The sequence below is a fragment of the Protopterus annectens genome, chromosome 8.part0 (genome assembly GCF_019279795.1).
Source record: "Protopterus annectens isolate FY-2018-M chromosome 8.part0, PAN1.0, whole genome shotgun sequence".
Classification (NCBI taxonomy): Eukaryota; Metazoa; Chordata; order Ceratodontiformes; family Protopteridae; genus Protopterus; species Protopterus annectens.
Genome location: NC_056741.1, coordinates 1,964,625,981 through 1,964,644,980, shown reverse-complemented (window position 1 = coordinate 1,964,644,980; position 19,000 = coordinate 1,964,625,981). Strand labels below are relative to the sequence as shown.

The window sequence follows — 19,000 nt, the reverse complement described above, 5'->3', positions numbered from 1 at the left end:
TGTCAGCATCATTGGGGGATTCAGTTATTGCACCCAATTTGCAGTCATCAGGGAATTTGGTAAGCCACATCCCATCTGTTTTTGCCTGGACTTCTGAGAAATAGATCCCAAACAGTAGGGAGCCCAGCACAGATCCTTGTGGTACACCACTGGTAACTGGTCTGCTGGTAAAGGTGGAATCCCCAACTTTGACTGCATGCGTTCTGTCAGTGAGCCAGTTGGCTACTCATCTAGTGACATATGGGTTAATTCCCAGCTGGGTGAGTTTCTCAATGATGCCTGAGTGGGTGATTGTGTCAAAAGCCTTGGCTAAGTTAAGATAGGCTGTATGAACTGTTTCTCCTTCATCCAGGGCGTTGGTGACATTCTTGAAGAAGTCCACCAGGTTTAATAAGTATGATCTACCCTTAAAGTCAGATTGGATCGGGTCAAGAGTTTGAAGGTCACCTATGTCTTTGTTGATAAGGTCCATCATGATTATCTCCATGGCCTTGCAGGTGTGGCTGGTTAGGCTTGTGGTTCTATAGTTCCCAGGGTCAGTTGATGGACCCTTCTTTGTGCAAGGGAATTACTGTTGCTGTTTTCCACTCTGGGACAAAGACAGTACTTAGACTGCGGTTAAAGAGTGCACCAGGTGGTTTTGCTAGGTCCTGTTTTAGATCATTTAGTAGGCAGCCAGGGATGTTGTCCGGTCCCATGGAGGCTGTGTTTTTGGCCATGGAGAGTGCAGTTATGACCTGCTGTTTGGAGAAACTAGGTAGAGGACTTGGTGACAGGTATGCTTTGGGGGTATGTCTGGTGGGGACAGAGGGGGTGAAGTTTGCACCAGATCTGTCTGCTAGCAGGTTGGCAACGTCGTCAGGGTCCATCTGAGTGGTACCATCCACTGCTAGTTCAGCACAAAGCTGGGCCTTCCATTTTAGATTTCTGACATAGCTAAAGAATGGCTTGTGATTATGCTTAGCTAGGGATGCCAGTTTATTATTGTAATTGGCTTTAGAGTACTTTACAAGATATCTAATTTGCTTGTTCAAGCTGTGGAGGGTGTCTTTCCTCTGCTGAGTCATTTCCCTCTTGTTCTTGGACAGTAATTTCTTACTCTTGTATAACCTATTTACACTTGATGTCCACCAAGATGTTTTTTTTTTTTTATCCTTTCATGTACAGCCGATTCTATGCATCTGTATAGGTAATTATACAGGGCATTTGTGTACACTTCTGTGTAGGAGTCATTGTTGACCGTGCTAGCAGGGGCTTTGAAACTGTTGATGCCATTGCGTAAGAGGCTATAGATTGCTTTGGAGAAATTGTTAATCCTTTTCAGCCTTGAGTGGTGTCCGGTATGATCATTACTTTGAACGAGACTGGTTTACGATAAGACCTTACCAAGGAGGGCAACACCAAGGGGGTAGGGTAGAGACCCCCTGTGTTGGTGAGTTCTAAGTCTAGGACATTCAAGTCCCTTGTGGGGGTGCAGACTATTTGTTCCAGACCGCTTGTATTAACAAAGTCCAGGAACCTTGGTCTGAGCGTGTTTGTGCTCTTATACAACTCCCAATCAATGGAAGGGTAGTTGAAGTCACTCATGACTAAAGTGTTTGGCTGTATAGTGAGCGACTCAAGTAGGTCTAGGTAGGCAGAGTGGTTTTTGTGTTTCATGATAGGAGACCTTTAGCGAACAATGATATGGAAAGGGGTTTTACCTGCATTTAGTTAGACTTGGAGTAGCTGTAGGGGAGTCGTACTCTTTGATCAGTCTTGAGAAGTATTTGTCTTTAATGAAGATGGGTACACCTCCGCTTTTGGTTCTTTCACGCTCGTTTTGAGGTCTGAACCTGTGGAACCTTTGTAGCCTTGTATAGCTGAGGTGCTCCCTGCAACCTTGAACCATGTCTCTGTGACTGCACAGCCATCGCCATCTTTCAAGGTAAGAATGCTTCCAGTGAGTGCAGTTTTTGACAGACTCCTAGCATTAAGCAGCACAACCCTGAGTTTGTCTCCAGTGGATTTTTATACGTTGGGAATTTTGTTATGACACTGCTTTAAAAAAGGGGGAAAAAAGGGCACTATGGGGAGACAAGTACATTTGCAAGTAACCAAAAAAAAAATAAAATAGTAGTGTGGTCTGTTCATATTTACACAGGCTGACAGATACTCAAGCACTCCTATCACTAGAGGATGTAGATGTTTGTGCAATCATAGAAACCTGGTTCAAGGCCTCAGAGAATACCTCGCCCTTGCAAGACTACAATCCCTTCCACACCTTCAGACTGCAAAACGAACATGAGAGAACCAAAGGGAGGCAGTGTGTTTCTATGTTGGAGATAAAATTCACCTCCTGACTAGTTAGACAGGACTGTTCCATGGAGTTACTGCAAGTTCAGGTTACTGTGGTAAGCCCCATTCATTTCATAGCTAATTGTAGATCCCCCTTCATGGATCATGATGTTCACGAGGTCTACTTGATCAAACTGGAGTCAATCCAAATATTGCCAAACACTCTGGTCATGGGGATTTCAATTATCCCATCATCAACTGGGAAAAACCTACTGTAGCCCTAACTCACTAGTGCAAAAGTTACTTGACTTTAACTCAAGTGGTTTGGAACAAATTGCTCAAACCTAAAAAGAGGAGCAAACATACTAGATCTAGTCCTCTCTAACATGACAAACAGATGTACCCTGCAACTATCGGACCCTTATTAGTTAACTCGGACCACAAATCAGTCGCTTTCAAATTGGCACTAACGCCTATAACTCACCAAGTGTGAAGTCAGACTAAACAACTTCAAGGCAAACTGTACCCTCCTGGGGGTAGGTATAACTGCATTCCAGGCCCCACACCCAGCTGGAAGTGGTAACTACACCAAAGCTTACACTAAACACCTGTACAACTACCCTATATAAGTGTTTAGATTTGGCTGTTCCAGAGAGCATCAAAGTCAGAGCCCCAACTAAAAATGAGCCGTCCTGGTGAACATCCAGCATCAACAAATTTTACAAACAACACAAAGTTACTGTCTAAGAAAACTAAGGCGAGGTCCCAGCAATGGAAGAGCATTCTCCTCAGCTTCAACAGGCAAATAAGACAACATGTCAAATCCTCTAAGGGTAACTTTGAGAAAAACTTGGCAATCACAGCCAAGGATAACCATATGGCCTTTTATAGAGGTACATATGCAACCTAAAAGGTAGGACTCAAGCATGTGCTGAACTAGTGACTAACTGCATCACACACACACCGATCCCACAGAGACAGAAAACCTGCTGGTGGACAGATTTGGTGAAAATTTCACTCCCTTATTCCCTCCAAACCTATCACAAACCTTGCCCCACAACTCCCTTATCCCCTCCAAACCTATCACAAACCTTGCCCCACAACTCCCTTATCCCCTCCAAACCTATCACAAACCTTGCCCCACAACTCCCCTCCCACCCTATATATCCGAAGAGCGGGTCATTAAAGTCTTGTCCAAGGCATAGGTTGGTTCATAGGTTGGTACTAGGCTATCAGCCCTAGGGCCTATACAAGCCTAATGTAGAAACAACAAAGGGACCAGCACTCAACAGCAGCAAGATAAAATTCAAAAAGATGATTTATTTCAAGGTTGCTGAAAGTCAACCTTGCATAATATACACAAACCGGTTTCGGCTGTTAAAGCCTTTATCAATGTGACTTCTTCTTAATCCAAAAACATTAATTTGCACAAACACCTTTACATCCTGGTTCTCTATTTATACCCTTACCTTAAAGTGGTATGAACCTATTGGGATTTGTATATAGGGTACTTATACAGTGTTTAAATAAGAACATGTTCAGCATGAATATGCTTATGATACATTATTTGAACCACATACACCTAACATCCTAAAGATAACAATTACTTATTCATGCTTATTTATGAAATGAATGGCTGATATGAAATATAGCCAAGAAATGCTTATGTTATTTAATTTAGGCAAAAATCAAAAAATATATATTTTTTTTTAATTAACGTAGGTATATTTGGTGTATATGGAATGTGATAATGACGTGGAAGCATTGGATATTTAACTGCCCAATGATCATCATTTGAACATATAAAACCTACACCTTGGGGGCATCATTGGCCTATCCATCATGTACTTGATATTCATTTAATCCTGGCTTGAAAAAAGCCCCAAGGGTGGTAATCTACTTGTTCTCCATGTTATTGAGTTTCGTGTGCCACCCCATCTTGAAATTCCTGTGAAGTTGGATTTTATCTATTATGATGAACCTAAATGATGCTCCTGTATGTTGTTGGCTATGTTTATATAGAGCATTGGTAATCCTTCTATTTCTGATGGAACTCATGTGTTCACTAATCCTAATTCTGATAGGCCTGGAGGTCTGCCCAACATAAAACGCAGAGCAAGTGCATTGTGCCAAATATATCACCCAATCAGAGCTGCAATTCCCGAAGATGTTGATATTAAACATCCTTGGTGTATTTTTGCTGGTGAATTCTTTGGTTTTACAAATGTATTGGCATAAGATGCAATGTCCACAGGGGTAACAACCAACTAAGGCATCACCAAAAAGTGTGGTTTGTTGTTTGGTAACTGGTGTGAACCTTTTATAGTGTGTTAACTGAGACTGAATGGTACGTCCCCTGCGGTAAGAGAAGGCGCAGGTTTCGGGAAGGATGTCATTAAGAAATGGATTTGACTGTAGTATATCCCAATGTTTGTTGACAATTTGTCTAAACCAGGATGTGTTGTTACCATACGTGGTGACTAGTCTGATAGGCTGCCTACCTTGCTTGGTAACTTCCTGTGATTTGTTATATATAAGTAGATCTGATCTTTCCCTGGCTTGCATCTGTCAAATAATATCTATATGTTCAAATAATGATCATTGGGCAGTTTAAATATCCAATGCTTCCATGTCATTATCACATTCCATATACACCAAATATACCTATGTTAATTAAAAAAATATATATATTTTTTGATTTTTGCCTAATTAAATAACATAAGTATTTCTTGGCTATATTTCATATCAGCCATTCATGTCATAAATAAGCAGGAATAAGTAATTGTTATCTTTAGGATGTTAGGTGTATGTGGTTCAAATAATGTATCATAAGCATATTCATGCTGAACATGTTCTTATTTAAACACTGTATAAGTACCCTATATACAAATCCCAATAGGTTCATACCACTTTAAGGTAAGGGTATAAATAGAGAACCAGGATGTAAAGGTGTTTGTGCAAATTAATGTTTTTGGATTAAGAAGAAGTCACATTGATAAAGGCTTTAACTGCCGAAACCGGTTTGTGTATATTATGCAAGGTTGACTTTCAGCAACCTTGAAATAAATCATCTTTTTGAATTTTATCTTGCTGCTGTTGAGTGCTGGTCCCTTTGTTGTTTCTACATTCATGGTTTGGACCGTGCACCATTGTCTTCCGTGCGTGCCTCGTTTTCTCTGTATTGCTGCCTTCACGCTGGGGACGCCTGGGAGCAGGATTACACCGTCTTCTTGGTGGTTCTCCTTCACATCGTTGGGGTATTTTCACAGTGGTTTGGACATTTTACTTGGGTTATTTTCAAGACAATCATGGTAAAAATACGCATCGCTGATTCATAGCGTCAGGCAAGTGGTACAGTTATAATCTTGGGATGAAACGACCTTAACAGGCTTCCTTGGGCCTACAAGATGGATCCATTTAGAGATTGTGGCTTATAATCATGAATACTGTTTTTGTTGCCTAATGCGGGATTTATATCTGGATGGGATTTAAGTATCTGACTGCTTTTCACTGATTATTGGTCTTCAAGCGATACTAACTACAATCGTGATTGTGATTTTCGCGTGGATGCAAACAACTATATCTTATTAACTTTCCGTTTGTGGGGGCAAGCTGAACCATAGATGCATCAAGAAAAGTAAATTTTTTTGTCTTTTTGGAAATCCTTAAAGTTAACATTGTATTATGTTAAATTACATTACTACAAGCAAGTGGCCAATATGAAGGACTATTGAATATCCAATACGCGTTTATATCACGCCTCATTTTGTGAACGTTGGATTATTAAGGTTTTGTTAAACTAATTTCATGTCGCTAAGACTCTTAATGGTGGCAGCTTTTCATGTTGATTAAAATCAATAACGTTTTTCACAGATGGGTGATGGATGGTTCGATTAAGAGAGTGGGTCATGTATTAATATGGGTTTATGCCTTTAATTCTTAATTTTTTTGGTTTGATCATAAATCTGCTATAGACGCCAAACCCACAAGTTGTAAAAGCTAGGTATTGTATGTCTTATACTATATACTTAATAACTATAATATATGTACATCTTTCTAATAATTGTACAACAAGTTGGTGGGCATGTTTTCGGATTCTTCAAAAAAATTTTTTTAAAGGGCATAATCCAAGTTGGATATAATTTTGATAACAATTGCTTTTTTGTAAACAACAAGGTTATAGTTAACACAACCAGTGTACTTGTTTCCTAAACCTTACAATTGGTGATTCTTGTACCCTTATTCAGGCAGGACATTGGGATATTGGCCTATGTTTTTGGGTTGCTTCAGGAGGCATACCGACATATCAGAACTGGTTTATGGACTTGTTTATTACTATTAGGCACAACAATGCTTTAGGCCTTCGTATTGCTGTTATATGTATAATATATTCAGCCTTGTTATGGTTCAAATACAAAGTCCTTAATATGTTATTACATAATTAAGTCAGGGATTTTCTGGACTTATCAACATTTATTAAAAGGAGTCCTGGTGTTAGTCATCTAACACACATAAATACTGACTTTAAGACAACAATTGATGACTGCATGGATGTCACTTTATACACAATAGGTTGTTGCAAACCCCATAGTGACAAGAATTATCATCTCAACATATCTAACTCAAGCAATTGGCATAGCAATATACTTTTTTCTGAGGGTTTCTCATCTAAGGTTCATTTAAGGCACATATATACAAGTATATTGGCCTAGTCACATAAGTACAGGTCATTTCAATTCAGTTGCGTTAAGCATTAATAAGAATTTTTCATTTTTATTTAAATACATATCCAAATAGGGGAATACTGTTTTCAAGTCTGACCAGGTGCAACATTGGTGAAAAAATATTTTCAAAAAAGAGTGACATTCTAATTTTGGTCTCTGGGTTATTGTTTCCATTATGCTTTGGTTGACCATTGGCCCACTCTACAACTTATCAACAAATATGTTGACTCTGTAATACAGGGCAATAAAAAGGTACATAAGTAGTAACATCAGGTTATACCCTTACGGTGGCACAAAAAAACAAATATATTTGGTAATATTGATTCTTTTTGTTGGTTCCACTCATTGTAAGGGCATTCTTAAAGATTAAACAAGTTTTGAAGTGTGAGTTGATATCCTTACGGTGGCTATTAAAAATAAAAAAGGATATTATAACTGTCAACCTTTTTGCAAACAATACCACCTATTGTAAGGATACTAAAACATAACAAGCATTCTACAGCCCTATATTGTGGACCGTTTGGGCATACTCATGCATATGTGGCAACTCTCTGACCCAGTATTATTGAATATTGTTATACATTTTGTATGATTTATTCTGGTCGGGCTGACTAACATTACCCCAAAAAAAGTTTTTTCAGATTTAATATTAATAATTTTTTAATATATACATAGGATATTATTTGGCAAAGTGAAAATAAATAAAAGGATTTTTCATACCCTGACCATAATGGATTTAAATGATATCCTTGAAGGCCTTTCGGCAGATAAGGACAACTTAGAAGTATTCAGACTCAATACAGGCCAGGTCTCCACGACAGATAACACTACAATTAATCTTAAAGAAAAATGTGGGACTATTTTTTCAAAGTTACATAGACAAATGAAAGCCCTCAGAACAAATATATGGCATTTAAAGCTTTTTAAAGCATACAAAATTAAAGATATAACACCAAGAGGACTTCGTATTAAGTTGCAACCCTTAGTGGCTAATATTGACAATGAATTAAGACAAGATTGGGCTACTGCCCAACATCAGGCATCCATGCTGTTTGTCGACAGTCTTTCCAAATACTATGAAAGAAATATTGAAACTCTAACTACAGAATTACAAATGACTTGTTTGGAAGCGGAAACATTTTCCAGTACTGATTACTATCAGGACCATTTATCCCAATTAGCCAAGGAATTGACAAACATAGAACAAGATCTTAAGAAAAGAAAAATACATAAATTCAATAGAGATTTAGGGGATTATGAAAAAGGAAAACCCTTTGTAACTTCAAAAAATGTGAGGTTTAGTGAGAGTACACATAAACCACCCAGGGGAAAGAAAAGACCTAGACCTATTCTCAAGAAACATGACAGTAGACACAGTCTTACTTCTGATGATGATTTTTCATCTACTACAGAAGGTAATGTCTCCTCCAACCAGGCATCCCCAGTAGCCAAAAGAAAGCAATTCATCCCTTTAGGGCCAACAAACACAGGGCAGGGAGGAAGCACAAGCGCAGATTTGGGTACAACCAATCTTCAAACACTATTGAAACAAATACCACAATAAACAATGTACTTAATATTTCATCTGTGGCACTTACAGAAGTTCAATATAAGGTGTTAAATAAAGGCCTTAATTTTGTACCCACAACACCGGTGTCTGAACATTTATTAGTTGATGATATTAATAACTTTTGTAGAACACTCAATCTAAAGTTATTTTTTTCAGATGAGTCTAATTCTCAAAGATCTATTGGGTTTAGGTTTGGAAAATCTACATTTGTACCACCAATGGATAAATATGTGTCTATATTCAAGGATTGTGTTATGAAGGATTTACATTTTTCCAAAGATCCTGAGGGTTGTCGTAATAATCTTAACCGACAAGAATGTGAAGCACTTAAGCAACTACAACAAAATAGAAATATTGTGATTACATCTGCAGATAAAGGTGGAGGTATTGTGGTTATGGACTACTTAAAATATAAGGCAGAGGCACTGAAACAGTTATCTCAAACGCAGTTTTATTTAAAGATGGTAGTGGATCCCACCCCCAACTTTAAAACTGATATTGATTCATTCATAGATTTAGCTGTGGAGGAGGATATCATCACCCCCCAAGTGGCCAACCAACTGAAGGTTTCAGAACCAATGCCACAGTACCTCTATTTAATACCCAAGACACATAAAGATTTAATGAATCCACCAGGTAGACCCATTGTGTCAGGTCGTGGATCCCTTACTGAACCTTTATCTGCTTTTCTGACTGAATATTTAAAACCATTATTGTCAATGGTCAGATCACGTATCCAGGACACAACACAATTTTTAAATATTATTGAAGACTCTCAACTTGATGAGGACTGGCTGTTACGTACATTAGATGTAACATCTTTATATACAAGTATTCCACATCAAGCTGGCATTTTGGTAGTTACGTACTGGTTAAATCAATCGAATCTATACTCAACAGGATTTAAGAATTTTTTTGATCAAGTTAACTGAGTATGTATTGCAGAAAAACATTTTTTACTTTGAAGGCAACCCCTATTGGCAAATTAAAGGAACAGCAATGGGGGCATCTTTTGCCCCAATTTATGCAGATTTATTTATGGGGTATTATGAACTGACCTTCATATATGATGTCCAGCGAAATATTTATATGGACTACATGGATATATGGCGTAGGTATTTGGATGACTGCTGGTTGGTGTGGCGGGGAAGTAAGGAGGAACTATCCAAATTTGTGGATTATCTCAATAACAATTCATTTAACATACAATTTACGGTCAATATTGGATACAATGAGATTGTGTTTTTGGATGTGGCTATTAAAAGGTTACCGGATCACACTTTAGCAACAATAATACATAGGAAATTCCCACAATATAACACCTTACTCTTTGCCACCAGCTCTCACCCCCCCCACATCATTAACAACATTCCAAAGTCACAATATTTGCGCTTGAAAAGGATTTGTTCAACGGCAGCAGAATACTCTATACAAACACAGGAATTAACAACAAGATTTGTGGATAGAGGTTATAATTCCAACCATCTAAACAATACGGCCAGACAGATGCAAGCCGGGGAAAGATCAGATCTACTTAAATATAACAAATCACAGGAAGTTACCAAGCAAGGTAGGCAGCCTATCAGACTAGTCACCACGTATGGTAACAACACATCCTGGTTTAAACAAATTGTCAACAAACATTGGGATATACTACAGTCGAATCCATTTCTTAATGACATCCTTACCGAAACCTGTGCCTTCTCTTACCGCAGGGGACGTACCATTCAGTCTCAGTTAACACATTATAAAAGGTTCACACCAGTTACCAAACAACAAACCACACTTTTTGGTGATGCCTTAGTTGGTTGTTACCCCTGTGGACATTGCAGCTTATGCCAATACATTTGTAAAACCAAAGAATTCACCAGCAAAATACACCAAGGATGTTTAATATCAACATCTTTGGGAATTGCAGCTCTGATTGGGTGATATATTTGGCACAATGCACTTGCTCTGCGTTTTATGTTGGGCAGACCTCCAGGCCTATCAGAATTAGGATTAGTGAACACTTGAGTTCCATCAGAAATAGGAGGATTACCAATGCTCTATATAAACATAGCCAACAACATACAGGAGCATCATTTAGGTTCATCATAATAGATAAAATCCAACTTCACAGGAATTTCAAGATTGGGTGGCACACGAAACTCAATAACATGGAGAACAAGTGGATTACCACCCTTGGGGCTTTTTTCAAGCCAGGATTAAATGAATATCAAGTACATGATGGATAGGCCAATGATGCCCCCAAGGTGTAATAACATAAGTATTTCTTGGCTATATTTCATATCAGCCATTCATTTCATAAATAAGCATGAATAAGTAATTGTTATCTTTAGGATGTTAGGTGTATGTGGTTCAAATAATGTATCATAAGCATATTCATGCTGAACATGTTCTTATTTAAACACTGTATAAGTACCCTATATACAAATCCCAATAGGTTCATACCACTTTAAGGTAAGGGTATAAATAGAGAACCAGGATGTAAAGGTGTTTGTGCAAATTAATGTTTTTGGATTAAGAAGAAGTCACATTGATAAAGGCTTTAACAGCCGAAACCGGTTTGTGTATATTATGCAAGGTTGACTTTCAGCAACCTTGAAATAAATCATCTTTTTGAATTTTATCTTGCTGCTGTTGAGTGCTGGTCCCTTTGTCGTTTCTACATTCATGGTTTGGACCCTGCACCATTGTCTTCCGTGCGTGCCTCGTTTTCTCTATACAAGCCTAGCCATAACAATTCCCTGGCTATTTCTTCCCACGTTATTTACTTTCCTGGACCCCTGTCTAGCAGGGCGACTGACGTGATCCCTGGGGTGAATTTCCTTTCTCCCATCCAATCGTCAAGGTTCCTCTTGAAGAGGTCCAAAGAGGCACTCTGCTTGACATGTATGGGCAATCTATTCCAGAGTCTGGGGAGTCTCTGGGTCAGGAACCTATCCCTCCAGCATGTTTTGTTTATTGTGATGACAAGGTTTAGATCCCTGGAGCGTGTAGCTCTGAGGGATTGGGATTTCTTTAAGTGTAGCATGTCCAATCGCTCTGGGTTTGACATGGCCTTGTATGTTAAGCAGAGATCGCCTCTGAGTAGACGATATGCGACAGAGTATAGCTGGAGTTTTTTAAGGCAGTCAGCGTAGGGCATCTGCTTTAGGCCTGTGATTCTTTTAGTGAGGTATTTCTGAGGCCTTTCCAGTTGTTGCAGATGTCTTGAGAGGTACATACCAAATGGGGCGTTCTATTCTATAATGGGTCTAATGAGGGATGAGTACAGTGGGACAATGACCTCCTTTTTTCTGGATGAAAAGCCCTTCGTGATGAGGTGTGCCACATAGAAGGATTTCCTGACTGTTGTGGCGATGTGGTTATCGAAGGTGAGACCACTGTCCACCTGTGTCCGTAAGTCTCTTATCACACTTTCTGTGTTTAGTGTACTGCCACCTATATGGTAATTCATGGATACATGTTTTTTTCCCAAAGGGGATAACAATACATTTCTTGGCATTGAGCTTGAGCCCATGGCTCTGGCACCAAGCATCTTTTTCTGTAAGGCCCTTTTGTAGAGTATCCACATCATTTAGGGATTCAATAATAGCTCCCAGTTTGCAGTCATCTGCAAACTTTGTTAGCCAGAGTCCCTTAGTGTTGACCTGTACTTCAGAGAAGTAGATGCCAAACAAGAGCGGCCACAGGACTGAACCCTGAGGTACTCCACTTGTCACTTGTTTGGAGCTGGATTTGGAGTCTGCTACTTTTACAGTGTGGGTTCTATCAGTAAGCCATTTAGCAACCCATTGGGTGACATAGGGATCAATGCCCAACTTAGTAAGTTTATTTCTGATTCCAGAGTGGGGGATGGTGTCAAAGGCCTTGGCAAGGTCTAGATAGGCTGTGTGGACCACCTTACCCTTGTCCATGGCTCTGGAGACTGATTCAAAGAAGTCAATCAGGTTCAGGAGACAAGATCGGCCCTTCACAAACCCAAACTGGGTGGGGTCCAGTGTTTGAAGGTTGCCAATGTCTTTGTTTATAAGTTCCATGATAATACTCTCCATGGCCTTGCAGATAAGGCTTGTCAGACTGATGGGATGGTAGTTTCCGGGATCCAAGGTGGATCCCCCCTTGTGGATTGGGATAACTGTAGCTCTGCGCCACTCAGTGGGCACGAAACCTGAGGTGAGGCTATGATTAAACATGACACTTAGGTGAGGTGCCAGTTCATATTGTAGTTCATGTAGTACACAGCCTGGGATGTCATCTGGTCCCATGGATGCTGTATTATTGGCTTTAGAGAGTGTGTTTTGTACCTGTGTGGCCGTTATTACTGGAATTTGGCAATCTTCCGGTATTGAGATGGGCCATTTAGGGGGTGAGAGGGGGGTGAAGTTGACACTGAATCGATCTGCCAGGATATTGGCAATATCCTTCGGATCAGTATATTTAATGCCATTCTGTTTTAGCTCAGAGCAGATCTGAGCATTGCCATTTAGATTCTTGACATAGTTATAGAATGCTTTGTGGTTGTCTTTGGAATCTTTGGCAATTTTATTTTCGTAACTAGTTTTGGAGGATTTTATGAGGCATCTCAGTTTGTTACTAAGGCTAGTAAGGGAGTTTTTTGCATCCTGGGATTTTCCTCTTTTCTTCAAAAGTTTCTTCCTTTTGTTGTAAAGTTTGTTTATGGCAGGGGACCACCAAATTGGCTTCCTTTTTTTGGATGAGAGCATTTTGGTTCTATTTGGGATGGCACGACTCATGCATGAGTGGATGTGCTCGTACAGTGCTTTAGTGTAGGATTCAGCAGTTGAACTTTCAGTTCCTGTCTGCATGGGTGTCATGAAGTTTGTCACTTCTGACATGAGTAGCATGAAGTTGGCTTTGGAGAAGTTTTTTATGATGGTTTCTTTACTGGGGGTGAGGGTGGGATGTGAATGTTAAGGGTGATTAGCTTATGGTCAGACCTGACTAACGAGGGGGTGACCATAGATATGGAGCATTGATTTCCCATGTTGGTAATGACCAGGTCTAGGATATTGGAGCCCCTGGTGGGACTATGGATTAGTTGATCCAGGGCGTTGGAATTTATGAATTCCAAGAACCGTTGCGCAAAAGTGTTGGGACATGAGTACTTTTCCCAGTTAATGGCAGGGTAGTTAAAATCACCCAGTATTAGGGTGTTTGGTTCTATCTTAATATTTTCCAGTATATTTAGAAAGGTGTAGTGAGAATCTTGGGGTATGGTGGGGGATCTGTAGCGAGCTACAATTTGGATTGCAGTCTTACCTAGTGTTAGTTGCACTTGGAGAATTTCAGACACATTGTGTTGGCCAACTAGCCTGGTGGTGTGAATATCCTTGGTGAATATTGACACTCCTCCACCTTTAGTGTTACGGTCCTGGTTTGGTGGCTGAAAAGTGTGGTAAGAGTTGTAGCCTGGTATTGCAGGGGTGCTCTCTGGAGCCTTGAACCAGGTCTCAGTTACTGCACAGATATTGATGTTCTCCATTTTTAGGAGTGCCTTGAGACAGTGCATTTTGAGGTTTAGACTTCTAGCATTGAGTAGCATTACCTTCATATTTTGCATGCTTGTACCTGTTACAGTGGTGGTTTTGTCCTTTGAAGTTTGCCTAAAAAAGGCACTATAGGGGTGGCAAGAGCCTTAGCCAGTAACCTGAATCCCAGGGGCAACAGGTGCAGACCATCTCTGGCAAAGCATCGTGGTGTGTCAGTCATGTCATCCCAGGCAGACAGATACTGGATCCCCTTTGAATGACACCATAAGCTTAGCCAATTGTTGAAGTCAATCATTTTATCCTTATATTGTGGTATCATTCTGGGCGAAGGCAGGATGCTACTCAGGGCTAGGGTCATACCTGCCTGGGCCACATGATCCGAGAGCTCTTCCGTGCCTCTTTTCATGTAGTCCAGGGAGGTACGTCTCAAGTCATTCACTCTAACATGGACAATGACAGAGTCATATTTGTACTTGTTGTGGTGTGACTTGAGTGTATGCGTTATGTGGCGGATCCTGGCACCCGACAGGCAGCTGACTGTAATTTTCTTCTTCTTCAACCTGGTGAGAGGGACATCAGTGTGCCTGACTATAGAGTCACCTATGACTAAAGTGTTAGGTACAATGTCTTGCCTTAGGGGCTGTTGCTGGGTGGCACACTGGTGTTGTGAACTATGTGACACATTGGTTGTGATTGGTGTTTGTTTGCTTTTCAGCTTCAGAGGTCTTTGTTGCTTGGGCAGGTTACAGTTAAGGGCCTCTGCATATGTGGATTTAGTGTTGCTATATGTGGGTGTTGGTGGTGCGGGTTTAGAAAGGTTATGTGTTGCTTGAGGTGTAGTGTGGCCTCTTGACTGTTTAGCACAATTTTGGGTGGAGAGAGCTTTGCTTCCATTTTGGCTAGTAAGTGCATCTCTCACAGGTTGTAGTATTGGGTGGTAGGAGGAGAGGGTTGTCTGTGTACGAGGCAATTGCTGCATTGCCCCAGTATGCCCAGATTCACCAGGTGGACAGGAGAAATCACCGGAAGCTGACCCTTGGACATGCCTGGTTTGGGGCTTTTTTTTTCTTTGTAAAGTATAGGAGCTGTTTCCTTAGCAAGGTACTTTGCAATTATAGGCTGTTTAGTGCCTACTATTAATTTCTCCTTGTTAACAAGGAGAGTTCAGTGTTTGTATGAGTTTAAGGCTTCCTAGTGCTTTCCAGCAGGTATTAGAGAAAGTGCTAGTCACAGGGATGCTTAAAGGTAAGATTGAAATGAATGCACTCTGCAGTGTGCACTAGAGAAGTTAGATGTGAAAGTAGGTAACTTGAGTTTTACCTGTTTAAAAAGTTAAGGTTTAGTGGAGAGTTACTATTTTTAAAACAGCAAGATGGATTGAAAGGGGTGGTCACTTTTGTATTTTGGTACTATGAAATACTGTAGGATGGCCAATAAATTTAAATAATTGAAGGGGTGGGATTTCAAAAATGATGATTTTGTGATTACTCACATAAGCCAGTGAAAGTAGAGAGAAATGAGATATATGGTCAGATTAACATAAGAGGCGGGCAACTAGAAAGACAGTGGTATTTAACAAGACAACTTAAATGGGTGGGAGGGTGGTAAAAAATTCTGCCTGACTCAGAACAGAGAGCGCTGTGGTCTCTTTTAAAGTTTTAATATGCTGTTAAAACAGAATGCAAGCAAAACACAAGGTAAAGAAAACAAACTACAGTATTCAAAATATAGAAAGGCAATACAGTAATACAAAAAATAAAAGCAAACTAACCTTTCCTTCACAGCAAAGTGTAGCAGAGTTTGGATGAGCCTTTCTGGTAAAAAAAAAATGCAGTCTCGGTGGGACCAGATGGCATCCCAGGCTGTCTTCTGAGTAAACTAAAACATGAACTAACATCACCATTAAGTATCCTATTTAATCACAGCCTTACCACAGGCTTTGTTCCTGCGGAGTGGATAGCAGCAACATTTATTCCCATCCACAAAGGTGGCTTAGCAACAGTCCCGGGGAATTATAGAGGCAAAAGTTTGACCAGCCTCATCTGTAAGGCCATGGACTGTATCATCATGGACCTCATAAGTAAAGACATAGGCAACCTCCAAACTATAGATCTGATCCAGTTCGGCTTCAAGTGCAGATCCTGCCTGTTAAAACTGGTGGATTCCTTCAAAAATGTGACCAGGGCCATTAACGAGGGCAAATCTGTGTGCACAGCATACTTCGACTTAGCCAAGGCCTTCAACACAATCCCACACTCGGTCATTACTGATAAACTTGCAAACTGAATGTAAACCCCTTTGTTGTAAGATGGGTTGCCAACTGGCTCACAAACTAGTCACATACTGTCAAAGTGGGTGACTCCACATCAACCAACAGACCTGTCACCAGCAGGGTGCCAAAAGGGTCAGTGCTGAGCCCTCTATTGTTTGGTATGGACTTCTCAGAAGTTCAGTCCAAAACTAAGGGGCTGTGGCTGACACAGTTTGCAGACGACTACAAACTGGGTGTAATTATCAAATCTCCAAATTACCGTATACGTCAGGAGGATTTTACACAGACCAACAACTGGTGTCTTAGTCACAGTCTCAAACTAAATGCAAATTCCTTTGGTAAAAATAATGTCCCTTCACACTATCAATTTAACAACAGTACCATATGTACTTACAAAGTGGTAAGGGATCTGGAATCACAAGTAGACGGCGACCTTAAGTTTGTGAACCATGTGTCTACTGTAGTAAGGAAGGCCTCCTACATAGCACACTTGATTAGCAAAGGCATCCCCTCTAGAGCAAAGGTGGATGTTCATCGTGTTACCCTGCTGCAGTCATCACACTTTGGTTATCCTGTCGTCAGGCGGTCCTGCAGTCGGGCGGGATTCCAAAGTCTTGGTCCGGCGTCGGTTGCTGTCGTTTCTTCCCTGACGTCAGTGCGCCAGGGGTATATATAATGCATCCGACGCCATTTTCTTCAGTCTTTCTTGCTGTGCGGTGCCTGAAGCAGTTCACAAGTGCCAGTCTGCCGACTCCTGAGATTTTCGAAGTCGAATTTCAGATCCGAAGTCTTCAATAAAGCTAAATACCCTGTTGTGAAAACTTCTCTTGCCTCAGACCGATGTCAGAAAAAGTTAACAATTGTATTTCTTGTGGGAAGCAAATACCTCATAAGGATTTTCATTCTTACTGCATACCTTGCCTAGGCCCGGACCACAACGTCACTGGTTGTCATTTTTGTGCTAGGTTTAATAAGCGTACTATAAAGAGACGCTTTGATTTCGCACAACACTACTTCCGTAGAAAGTTTAACTACACCATGCCGTCGGAGCAACCAACTGCCGGTGTGCACAAAAAAAACGCAAGGATAAGGACAGGCAGCCTAGACCCAAGCGAGACTCAGGCCTCTGATGGTCCGGTCTCCGGTTCACCGGTCCTCAGTGAGGCTCCTACGCAGCCCCTGACTACCGCAGATCTGGAACCAGAGACCGCTTCTGAGCTTTTGGCGGAGAGTACTAGGCCGACACAGCCATTTTGTTTAGCCCCTACCAGCGATACTGCTGAAAGAGATGTCGGTGCTGCAGAAACACCTTCGGTTTCTGAAGGCGTCTTCAGACCGACAACGCTCACCATAAAAGCGTATCCTAAGACTAAGACTCCTATTAAACCTTAAAAGACTGCACTTCAGTCTCCAGTTCAAGGCCCCATGCCTAAGAAACAGATGCTCAAAATGGTTTCCAACAAAGGAGATCAAAGGACTCCTTACACAGACCAACTAAATCCTTGTCACTGTGCTTAGTATCGTGTAGCCTTCCTACGGGAGACTTATGCCTGGCTTACAGATCAATCTCTGACTCAAACCTAATTAATTTTCTGCACATCTGTAAATCAAACAGGGCTAGAGCTACCCATTCCTGGGACCAAAATATGGCCTGCAATTTGAATAGAACGTACTGGAGGGAAATATTTGTCTCCCAGCACTGCTTTGGAATAGGCTGCTAATTCATGTGAAGCAAAGCACCTCTATGACGCTTTCAAAAGGAACCTGGATGAGTGGATGGGGCACCATAAATTCATACTGGGGGTAGTGCCCACAGCCCTGTTGGACTTGGGCAGTCATTAAATACAATCCTGGGTGTTAACTAGAATATGTATGGTATTACATTGGGATGAAATGTCTAGGCTTGAAATGACCTCTGGGTCGATAGCCTAGTAACCTCGTATGATCCTGGAATCCCCTGGATTGACACCAGAAGCTAAGCCAGTAGTTGAAGTCAATCATTTTTTGTTTATATTGAGATATCATCCTTGGGTGAAGGTAGAGTGCTGTTTAGGGCTAGGGACATGTCTGCCTGGGACACAAAGTGTGCAGTCATGTCTCTCCCCATATAGTCCAGTGAGGTATGTCTCAAGTCATTCACCCCAACAGGGACTGTGACAGAGTCATAACAGTACTTGTTATTGAGAGACTTGACTGTATGTGTGATCTGATGAATCCTGGCACCTGACAGTTGACCATGACAACCTCCTTGCCTAGCCTCATGAAAGGGACGTGTGTCTCACACTGTGGAATCCGCTATGACCATGACATTTGGTTTTGAGGTGTTTTGTCTGAGGGGCTTATTGGCTGAGACACTGTTGTGTGTATTATTATGTGTAGTAGATTTTGTTGGTTCTGCAGTGTGTGCAGTAGGTTTGCACTTGGGAGTACTCTGATCTTTAGGTAGGCTTGTAACAAGTACTTCCGCATATGTGGGTTTGTGTTGTTTGCTTTTGTGCAAGAGTTGAAGTGTGTGTTTGCTGACAATCTGTTTGATATCTGGTTTGTTACGTGAAAGAATTGATTCCAAATGCATAGTATGGATACATATCTCACAAGTTGTATTTGTTTGTTTTAGAAGTAACTGGTTATCAGTATA

The 19,000-nt window shown here is 40.7% G+C and overlaps 1 protein-coding gene across 1 annotated transcript in view; it reads left to right on the top strand.

Annotated features, from left to right (window-relative positions):
* The window catches only part of AP1G1 (adaptor related protein complex 1 subunit gamma 1), a 4,036,072-nt gene that overhangs the window by 1,986,748 nt on the left and 2,030,324 nt on the right, over positions 1-19,000 (top strand). The window contains exons 12-13 of the mRNA XM_044079548.1: positions 7,677-8,416; positions 8,728-9,207. Of these exons, the coding sequence (XP_043935483.1) occupies positions 7,677-8,416; positions 8,728-9,207 (1,220 nt within the window). The remainder of the gene's footprint in view (positions 1-7,676; positions 8,417-8,727; positions 9,208-19,000) is intronic.